The following is an 11,316-nucleotide window of genomic DNA, read 5'->3' as shown; positions in this document are numbered from 1 at the left end:
TCAATTATAAAATTGTATATCTCATCAATTTCTATAATATCCATATAAAGTTTGTCTCCATCCGACTCTGTATGTAAGAGTTTGTGTCCAATTCGTGCAATGTTTAGTAAAACAGTCATAACTTTTGCATACTGAGTCTGATTTTGACGTTTGACCTCTACTTTCGAAGCTAATGATGAGGCATATATGAAAAAAAATTCACGTCTTTAGACATGTATTTTCCTTGACCTAAAAAAAGGCTCAGAAGACCCTCGACAGGACATCTGAAGTTTTTGGACGAAAATCGATCTTCTCCAATTTGCCTGATAATTTTTAGAGACATAGTGTTGCATCTGAAAGTCAATGTTGTGCAGATGTTTCATCACTCTGAGTTACCAAACTTGCGATAAAAATATTTAATTTGTAGTTTTCAACTTTGTAACCTTATGTGTGGTTTTTTAATGATTCATGCTAGTTTTACATTAGATCTAAACCAAAAGTTTATGGTCAAGTATGTGGCTACCTCTGTACCATTTTTAGGCATTTATTTGTGCATCTATATGGCTTTAAATAAATAATAATAAACTATAAATATCTCGTCGAGAGCTATAATTTTTATATAAAATTTGTTTTCATCCGACTTCGTATAATAATAATAAACTATAAATATCTCGTCGAGAGCTATAATTTTTATATAAAATTTGTCTTCATCCGACTTTGTATGGAAATTATAGATTTTTTAAGATTAGTTGTTATCAACCACGACTGAAACTTTATTAAGATTATGTGGACACTTAAATGACCTCAAATTAAAAAGTTTTCAGCTACAAAATTTTAGATCTCATCGAGAACTATAATTTTCATGTAAAATTTTTTCCATTCAACTTCGTATGAAAAAGTAAAGATTAAAATATGATATCATCCATTATCATTGCCGGCTCGTCACACGAGCCAACAGTGTTACACATTATCACTGCCGATTCATAACACAAACCGACAATGATACTTGACGAACTATCACTGTCAGTGACAAACTATCACTATCAGTTCGTGGCTAGAACTGACAGTGATAGTTTAGGTATCACTGCCGGTCGGTACTCTCACCCGGCAGTGATGCTCTTCATCACTGTTGGTTCATAAGTCACATTGGCTAATTCTTGCTGCACGACTTTTGAATCAGCAGTGATGTCCCATCATTATCGACCCATTTGGTACCAGCATATATGGCCGGTTCTGTAATAGTGTGCGAAGACGAGATGTTGAGCATGAGAGCCCATCATTCCAGTCTCTCCGGGCCCCACCTTGCAACTGCAAACAGGGTTAATAATTTTGTTTACGCAACGAAAACCGCTACCCACTGATTTTTTGAAATTCACGAAAACCAGAAAATTCGATTGAAATTCAGCGAGAATTCGAACAAATTTATAAATTAGAGATAAAAACTGACCAAATCGAGTCAGAAAAAACCGATCAAATTCCATAAAAAACCGAGCAAATTCTCCGATTTACCGATGATATTTTCCGCATTGAATGCATTTTGAACGAATTAGTCAAAAACTGATCGAATTTCCCGATTTACCGAGCACATTTCTCAAATTTCAGTGAAGTTCAAGAAAAAAACCAAAAAATAGCTTAATCTTGCAAAATCAAGAACTAATTCATCTAAGTTTCAAATCAAGTGAAATAAATTTTATTGGTTTACTTGTAAACATGATCTACATGATAAAATTATTTCTAATAATAAGAAAATAAATATTTTTTGTGAGAAAATGTATTTGCTAAACCTAGTTAAATGTATAGTTAATTCTTTGCTAATCTAAAAATCATAAAACCAATTTTTTAGTCTTCTTACATGATCCTATGTTTTAAAAATACATGAACTCATGAAATAGTTATTATAACATGCTTGATAGTGTAAATGTATTACAACTAGATTAATTCATAACCAACCTATCACACCTCCAAAATAAGTAAAACTACTTTTATTAGTTTACTTATACTATGATTTATGTAGGAAAAATAATGATAGACATGAAAAATATTAATTACAATATTAATACGTTCATTTTATGCTTGTGAACTTTGTAAAAGTTATGGAGAACTTAATAAAACTCTAAATAAAATGAAACAAATTTTAAATATTCTTAAGATATACCCTACATAAAAAAAAATGTGTTTATATATTAAACTTTTTCTTAACGTGATGGGCCAAATCATCATGTTCATACGACTATTTTAATATTTTTCTTCTTTTTCGAACTTCCTCCATATAAAATATGATACAAACGAGATTTTTTTTTAAATTTTTTCATAGAAGTTCTTAGAATTTCCCTTGTATTTTTTGAATTTTTATATTTTAAAATTTTTAATTCAAATTCAAAAACCGATCTAATTCAGAATTGATCAGTTTTTGGAATATTGAGCTGTTTTAGACGAATTTTCAACCCTGCAAGCAGAAAAAATGATTAAAAAGAAAAGAAAAGAATTCTTCCCGTCTGCTGAAACTTCTGCTGCAGTCATCCCTCTCCCGATTCCCGAAACCGAGAACAGGCGAGCGCATCTAAGGCCTAGGCAGAGGATCCCGGCGTGCGACGGCGATGGGGGAGGCGGGCGCGAGCACCGGGGCGAGCGGCGGCGGGGAAGATCCACAGAGGCTGAAGCGGATCGCCGTGGCGGCGTACGACTACGAGAACGACGCGCGGTGGGTGGGGTACTGGTCCAACGTCCTCGTCCCGCCCCACCTCGCCTCCCGCCCCGACGTCGTCGATCACTTCAAGCGCAAGTTCTACCAGCGGTACATCATGAGTCCCCCCTCCCCCAAACCTTCCCTTGCGGTTGCTTGTTTATGCCGCGGTGCCGGATTGGATGCATCTTTCATGTTACCTGGGTTGGATGTGCCTCGTGATCTGCTGGACTCAGCCCTCTGCTAAGGTTTAGTTCTACTAGTCTGATTGGCGCGACACCCGCCCATTTTTATTTCGACAAAAGAAGACTAAAAAATTAGGTTCACAAATTTTGTACATTTCAATATTTATTTATAAAATTATTAATGTTAAACACATTCAATTAATTATAGAGAAAATAATAGTACTTTTATGCATGCATATAGTAGTTTTAACATGTAGGTGGAAGTAATACTACCTAAAAAAAATTTGTTTCATATTTTTTTGAGTTTTAGATATTTTTCTTTGCATTTTAGTTTTTTTCAGCTGATTTATTAATGTAACTAATATTCATTTCGACATATTTCTAGAATTTCCCAAAAAAAATTACATATATATATGTGTACGTATATACACACATATGTATATGCGTATACATGTATACATATACATATATATATGCACACGTATACCTATATGTATATATATACATATATACATGTACACACACATGGCCCATTGCTACAGTAGCTACAATAGCAAAGGCCCGGAGAATTTAGGGATTCCAGGCACTTTAGTATATAGTAGTTGGTGTAACTAATATTCATTTCGATATTTTTCTAGAATTTCCAAAAAGAAAATTATATATATATGTATATATATACGTATACATATACGTATATATACATATATATGTGCACGTATACCTATACGTATATATATACATATATATATATACACACATACACATGGCTAATGCTACAGCAGCTACGGCAGCCCTGAGAATTCAGGGATTCCAGACATTTTAGTATATAGTAGTTGACTAGGTGTGTTACGGAAGGATTAGTTCTACTAGTGCTGCTGAGAAGTTTTTAGACAACGAAAAAAATGTCTGTTAAGGTAGTAATACATTATCTTGCAAAGAGAAGAAGTACTGGATTGTAGTATTGTGTGTTCCTCTAGTGTCATAAGATCAAATTGGGTATACGATCTGCCATGATATTGTCGTTGTCCTCAATTTCACATTTTCGCTATGGTCCTGTCGATATTTGACTTACTACTTTTACATGTGTAAATTTGGTGTGCCTATGCTTTTCATGCCTAGTTATTCATGAAGAATTGACGGTTGTTCATTTCTATGGATTAAGGTAGCTCAACTATCGGGGGTCTTGTGTTATTATTTCGGTGCTGTAAAGGAAAACCCAGAGCTGTTGCTTGGATAGTTACTGAGCCAAATCAATACGACAAACACTGAAGATATGTTTAATGAACCCATTATGGGTTCTTCACTCTCTTTTATGGGGTGAGGTTTGCGCATTTGTGTGTTGTATTGAAATTATTGGTGCTTTTTTTCATCCACACTTAACACTCCAATTTCTTCTTGCTGCAACAACACCTTTTGGAGTTGCACAATTTGGGATGCAAAGATCTGACACTTTGTTCTGTAAATGTTTTTTTTTTCCATTTTTCGTTTGCATGTTCTTGGAATCATATTTAACTTGGCTAGATGCTAGTAGTATTTGCCATTTATGGATGCAAATGTTTTATTTCAAGCAAGCCTGAACTGCTTGCCTTGGACTGCCAGTGTTATATACCATACAATTTTTCTATATGCTCATGATCCAATTAATGCTTTCTTATTATTTCAGTCAACGTTCTCCTTATTGGTTTTGTAGTGTTCCAGTGTACACCATCTTTGCTGCATATCGTATCTTCTGTACAGTTTGATCAGTTTTTGATGTTACAAAATCTTGCTACTTATGCTTGGTTTTTCTAAGGTGATACAATGATATATCCAAGCAAATTAATAAAAGCAGGACCGGTAAAGTATTGAGATTTCTTTCTTTACATGTTAGGATCCTGGTTTGGTTGTTGAGCCAATGTCCTCCATGACTTCAACTCAGTCAACCAGACCAGCAGCAAGGTCTTCATCTACACCATCCTCTGATAATGTCAGACCTCATGACTCAGGTATCATGAAATTGCGGTGCTTAAAAGCTTACTTTTGGATTGACAGTTTGAATTTAAAAATTTTCTCGTGCAGGATCTAGTGCGAGATCAACTGCTGCCTCCCAACCACCACCAGCTGAGAGGAGTGGAAATTCTTTACGGCTAGATGGACGGACAATACACTTCTCTATCAATGCCTGGGTATGGAATGGGCAGCCTGCTTAATGTAGAACTCATATGTATGATCTAGTTGATGTGAGCAGGAGCCTCAATTTTTATGTTTGCATTTTGCATTCACTTTAGTCATTTCAGTCGTTTCACCTTCTACCATTTTGATTCTCAAGAGTTGGCTCATATTTTGCATATTTCTTGACTGCTGGCGCTATTTGTAGTCATGGTATTTTTTATCTCGCTGATTTCTGATATACTCTGGGTGATTGCCTGATCATTAGATCATTATTTTATTAGTGGCTTATGATAGATTTCTTGCTGTTTCTCTTGTTCTCATTACCACTATTGCTTGGTTGACATTGTTCCATGTTGGACAGGTTTCGTGAATCATGATTTCGCAGATACTGGTTGTTGCTAGTCTTGGTGTAGTTCCTATTCTACCAAACCATATCTCAAGTAAAGCATACAGGCTTTCATTGCTAGGAACAATCTGCTCGTCCATGTATTCTTTATTCTGCACTTATGGGGTAATCTGAATGAATGGATAAAGCCCCTTTCTTTTCTAGTTTTATTTGTGCTAATGTTCCACTATTTGATGGTTATGATTTTTGTTCTGTTTGTAGAAACCAAGGGCATGGAACATGCCTGCAATTCAGCCTTGGTTGCAATCTATAATTGTAGCCAAGGACTTTGTTCATTTGATGTTCTCTCTTATGATGTTCACGTCTAATGTGCACTTTAAGGGTAAGATGGTCTGGTTTTTGTCCACTTTATCCAATTTGTGAGTCTGATCTTTGGTCTCATTGTTTGCTCTGCCCTAAGCTGTTCCTTTTCTTTGGTTATAGTTTCTCTACTTCCTGTGCTTTGCTGGGCACTTGATCATGTTGCTCGATTCCTAAGGCATAATTTTACACGCTCTTCTTTATACAGGTTGGTAAACTCAAACTTGTTTATCTGCTTTACTATACTTAGGTTTATGGCACTTTAAATTCTATGAATCAATTTCCACAACCGTGGGCACCTGTTGGTTAGTGATTTCTTACTTTCACTTGATCAGGAAGTACTTGGAGGACCCTTGCCTGTGGGTAGAGACAAACAACACTACACTCAGCCTACTTTGTTCAAATGCTGAAATTACCCAGGGGTATCTTATGATCACCTCAAGCATTAACTTCTCAAAGAACTTTTTAGATAAAGTTATTTTATGTGAGCTTATATGTCCTGTGCTTGTGCTTATGCAGGTCAAGACGCAACATAATCCAGACATTCATGTACTTTCATGTGAGTTATCCTGCTCTGAACAAGTGGTTTTCTTTTTACCCTCATTTAGTTTTTTTTTCTTCCTTTAGTAGTTTGGGGAACATGACGACACCATGTTTTCTTTCCCATCTCATCGACTGCATTACCAGTGCAGTGTGCCTATTTCATCTGGTGGTAGGTCAAATCATAGCTCTGGCATTGTACTTAACGTCGAATGGGTTGTTTGATCGCTCCAGTCCTATCTAATCCTATTAGGTTTTCAGCTAGTGAATTCCTAACTGAATTACCTAGCTAACCTTTTCGAACATTTCTTTCGTGCAGCTATTGAAGCTGATGTACCATGCTCCTGTGACATCTGGCTACCACCAGAGCGCGTGGGCGAGAATAGGCCGGGCGATAAACCCATACATTTATCGCTATGCGCCATTTCTCAATACACCCATTTCGGCAGTTCAAAGATGGTGGCTGAGGTAGAAAAGCATGGTCCCTGGGTACCCTTTCAGCAGAAGAAGACATGTCTACACTCTACGCTGAGCTTCCCCCTCAATTTTTTTAGAAGATGCTCAGCACGTCGCATGCGCAGCGCTCCATTCTTATGCAACATTGTATTCTGTTTCATGTCTCACTGAACCACTGAAGGCATAACATCGTATAAATTTGTTTGTGCAAGCAGTATTGCTCGAGCGAGCTGTCCACGATTTGAATGGATACTGTCGGTGTATCAGGAACCAGGGGTCCCTGAGTCCCGAGACCAGGTCAGCCGTCCGCCACGTGTCACCATCCCGCGAGGTCCCCCTGCAGGATGAGGAAAATCTAAGTTCCGGGAGAAGGTGCTCGGGGTCACAGTCTCTGGTCCCTGAGCACCCCAGTTCCCCGATGACCCGCAGAGTCCAAGTACCGGGAAGAAAGTGCTCGAGGAGGTGCCCGCTCGCCCCCGAGTACCCTAGTCCCCCGATGGGCAGAAGAGCTAAGTGCTCGGGAGAGAGTGCTTGGGGCTGCACGTGGCGACCCCTGAGCGCTCGGTTCCCCGAAGGTCTACAAAAGTGTTCGGGAGAGAGTGCTCGGGGCTGCACGTGGCAGCCCCCGAGCACTCGGTTCCCCGAAGGTGCGTGTAAGGGCGCTCGGGAGAGGGTACTCGGGGTTGCACGTAGCAGCCCCTGAGCACTCGGTTCCCCGAAGGTTCGCGCGAGGGCACCCGAAGCCCCGACGACCCAGAGGGGCCCACCGACGAGGCGTCAACCAGTCAGAGGTCCAGGGCCGCATTTAATGGGCATGCGCGGCCTGACATCCTGACATCCCCAACTGCTCCCGCCGCAGTGTCAGTACCTGCCATGCTTTGGCAGGGGGGCGTGGGTCCATTAATTGCACGGGTCCCGTCCCGTATCATCCGGGGTATCTCGGGATAACGTTGCTAGGATCAAAGCGTTCCGCCTGCCACCCTGCCCTGGTAGAGGAACAAGACAGGGTGGGCGCATCGGATGCCTCTGTGGTTGCCCGGTGGGCCCTCTCAATGGCGCCAGGGCGTCCACAGTGACGGGTGGTCGGACGCGCGCTGTGTTTTTCCACCGCCCCTGTCACTTCGCCCAGAGGGAATGATGACGCCTTTCCCAGTCGTGGCGTCTTGGAACATGTGCCCCTTCTTTCCCGTTTGGGGTATGTCGTGGCCGGCGAGTGCATAAAAGGATGGAGATACAGAAAGAAGAGGAGAGATCGGAAGACATCGAAAGAGACCGGATTGACTCGAGGCAATTGACCATGCCACACTTAGACGAAGAACACCGCAAGCAAGCTTGAGCAGAGCTAGAACAGGGGAGCCTCAAGCTCTCAGTTAGACAATACATTCTTGTAACCAGACATATCCCTGAGGGATCCCCTTCAGGAAAGGATATTGCATCCACACAGGAGTAGGGTATTACGCCTCCGCGCGGCCCGAACCTGTCTAAACTCCTGTGCATTTACTTCCCCTGCACTAGGTCGATCATCCCCCACCACCGGCCGTTGCATTTATTTCCATTTCCATGTATTCCTCCGACGAACTCATTCAGGATCATCCCCCCCGGCCGAATCTCTAAAAAGGGGTCTCTCGGGATCCCTGCGATAGGAGTTCACCCTCCGACAGCTGGCGCGCCAGGTAGGGGGGAACATCCCTGAATCTGTTCGTTTGTTTTCTTCCACAGGAAAAGATGGCCGGTGGGCACCGTCTCCAGCATTCCGGCTCCACTTCCAGTGACAGAGTGCTGCCCGACGTCCAGGAGGCCCTAGTCGCTGCTGCGTTCCAGCAGCAGCCACTATTTGCGCCCGCGGTTGTTCCCTCCCAAGGGGACCAAGGCGCTGGGCCCAGCAGGGCCGCCGCCGCCGCCGCCGGTGTGCCCTCCGACCCCCAGCAGGTGGTCGAAACCCCGGCCGCCAGGTCCGCCTCTGGACAGCGCCGGGTGCCACTACGGCGTAGACTCGCCTTTAGCGAGGCCAGCCTGGGAAGCGCGCTGCTTGCGGCGCATGCTCTCCTCAGGCACCCGCCAGTCCAGACAACGCCGAATACTCAGGAAGGCCAGTGGATCTAAGATGTCATCGCCCTGGTCGGCACTGCTCGCCGCCAGGTGCTGGCCGGGAGTTCTCGCACCACCACCCAGCGTGGCGCTGCCAGAACTGGCTCATCAGCGGGCAACGTCCGCACGGGCCGGGGGGCCTCCAGGCGGAGCGCCGCCCCCCTGGCCGTGTCCGAAGCTCGGGACCTCCGCTTGCGTCTCAACGAGCGGAGGGGCTACGAGGATGCCCGCGTCACTCTCGAGCGCCAGCGGGAAACCTAGCAGGAGGCCGAGGCAGAGGATCAGGCTTCCTCTTTCCCGGCCCACGATCGCCGGGAGTCCCCGGTTCGCCGGCATTCACCACCAAGGACTCCTGCCCGCGCCGCGGGGTACGGCACTGGCTGCCGTGCCTTTACCACCGAGCTCCGTCGGGTCAAATGGCCCTCCAAGTTCCGCCCCAAGCTGCCGGAGAAGTACGACGGGTCCATCGACCCCGTCGAGTTCCTCCAGATCTACACTACGGCCGTTCAAGCGGCCGGAGGCAGCGAAAAGGTGATGGCAAATTATTTTCATGTTGCCTTGAGGGGCTCTGCCCGTTCTTGGCTCATGAACTTACCCCCGGGGTCTATTAGCTCATGGGATGACCTCTGCCACCAGTTTGTGGCCAACTTTCAGGGCACATTCACGCGCCCCGGTTTGGAGTGCGACCTCCACGCCGTCAAGCAACAGGAGGGGGAGACGCTGCGGCGCTTTATTCAGCGCTTCAGCCAGGTCCGCAACACCATCCCGCGGGTGGCCCCCCACGCTGTCATCGTCGCCTTCCGGCAGGGCGTCCGCGACGAGCGGATGCTCGAAAAGCTAGGTACGCGTGAAATCGAAACCACTGCGGAGCTCTTCGCACTGGCCGATAAGTGCACCAAGGCGGTGGAGGCCCGGGCGTGGCATGCTCCACGCCCCACCGCCGACCAGCCAAGTTCTTCCTGTTCCGATAAGCGGGAAAAGAAGAAGAGAAGGAAGCGCGAGGCCGCTCCTGTCGAGCCGGCCCAGGGCCCCGCCCATAGGCCGGCCCAAGAGCCTGACCGCCGGCAAGAGCGTCGGGCGGCCGCCGACAGACGGCCCGCACCCGTAAGGGCCCCTGCCAGGGCCCCTCCTCGGGCCCCGGCGCCTGCCAGGGCCCCGGCACCAGCTAGGGCACCGGCTCCCGCAAGAGCCCCAGCACCCGGCCGGGCTCCTGCTCCAGCGAGGGTCCCCGCTCCCGCGGGGCCCGAGCCAGGAAAATGGTGCCCCATACACCAGACCAGATGGCACGACCTCACGGAGTGTCGTACGGTCAATGGCCTCGTCGAGCAGTGCCAGAGGGAGCGCGACGAGTCCCGCGGGGGAGGCGATGCTGAGGCCACCCCTGACAACGCCGAGTTCGGCTTTCAGGAGCCCAAGCATGCCGTCGCCTTCATCGACGGAGGCACCTATACGCCTTCCTCACGCCGTGGCATCAAGGTCATGCGGCGCGAGGTGTGCTCGGCAACCCCAAGCGAGGAGGCCGTTAGGCCCCTGAGGTGGTCGGACGCTCCGATCACGTTCAGCATGGCCGATCACCCCGCGAGTACTGCAGCCGTGGGGCGACTACCCCTGGTGGTGTCCCCCACCGTCTGCAATGTCAAGGTCGGCAGAGTGCTGATCGATGGTGGTGCAGGCCTCAACCTCCTCTCCAAGGAGGCTTTTGAAAAGCTGCAGGTGTCCTCCAGGCGCCTAAGGCCGTCGCTCCCCTTCTGCGGAGTGACCCCCGGGCACTCCCTGCCCCTCGGGTAGGTCGAGCTACCCGTGACCTTTGGGAGTCGGGACAACTTCCGCACGGAGTGCGTCCTCTTCGACGTCGCGGAGCTCCCCCTCCCCTACAACGCCATCCTCGGGCGTCCGGCGCTCGCCAAGTTCATGATGGCCGTGAATTATGTGTATCTCACAGTTAAGATGCCGAGCCCAGCGGGCCCCATCTCCGTGATCGTCGACTCCGGCGGCGCCGTCTCCTGTGCCGAGCAGTCGTACATGGCTCTGGTTTCAGCGCGGGCCGAGGTTGAAGGCTGCACAGGGGGCCCAGGACCCTCTTCATCCAAACCCCGACTCGCCGCTGACGCCTCTGTTCCAACGAAGGAGGTCGTGGTTGGGGAAGGCGCTACCCAGGTCGTCCGGATCTGCGGTGACCTGGGCAGCAAATAGGAAAGCGCGCTCGTTACCGTCCTCCGGGCTAACGCAGATGTGTTTGCCTGGCAACCATCCGACATGCCCGGGATCCCTAGGGAGGTGATCGAGCATCACTTGGTGGTGCGCCCGGACGCCCGCCCGGTGAAGCAGAAGGTCCGGCTGCAGGCGCCTAAGCGCCAGGAGTTTATCCGGGAGCAGGTCAGCAAGCTCCTTGACGCCGGATTTATCTGAGAGGTCCTCCACCCCGACTGGCTGGCAAATCCAGTCATCGTCCTGAAAGCCAACGGCAAGCTCCGCATGTGCGTGGACTACACCGACCTAAATAAGGCTTGCCCTAAAGATCCCTTCCC

At 46.9% G+C, this 11,316-nt stretch overlaps 1 protein-coding gene across 2 annotated transcripts; it reads left to right on the top strand.

Annotated features, from left to right (window-relative positions):
* The first annotated feature begins 2,469 nt into the window (after positions 1 to 2,469).
* On the top strand, positions 2,470 to 6,911 carry LOC133915332 (uncharacterized). Of its 2 annotated transcripts, XM_062358463.1 has the most exons (9): positions 2,470 to 2,780; positions 4,718 to 4,832; positions 4,906 to 5,012; positions 5,384 to 5,509; positions 5,606 to 5,726; positions 5,828 to 5,912; positions 6,040 to 6,157; positions 6,228 to 6,263; positions 6,564 to 6,911. In XM_062358463.1, exons 1-9 carry the CDS (start codon positions 2,577 to 2,579, stop codon positions 6,714 to 6,716), a joined length of 1,065 nt encoding a protein of 354 aa, XP_062214447.1. In that variant the 5' UTR covers positions 2,470 to 2,576; the 3' UTR covers positions 6,717 to 6,911. The 2 variants fall into 2 exon arrangements, with proteins under 2 accessions (XP_062214447.1, XP_062214441.1); XM_062358457.1 differs by lacking the exon at positions 2,470 to 2,780 and adding an exon at positions 4,015 to 4,164 and having other exon boundaries at positions 6,040 to 6,126; positions 6,224 to 6,708.
* Positions 6,912 to 11,316: the final 4,405 nt, after the last annotated feature.

Source organism: Phragmites australis, chromosome 1 (genome assembly GCF_958298935.1).
Source record: "Phragmites australis chromosome 1, lpPhrAust1.1, whole genome shotgun sequence".
Lineage (NCBI taxonomy): Eukaryota > Viridiplantae > Streptophyta > Magnoliopsida > Poales > Poaceae > Phragmites > Phragmites australis.
This window is presented reverse-complemented; position numbering and strand designations above follow the sequence as displayed.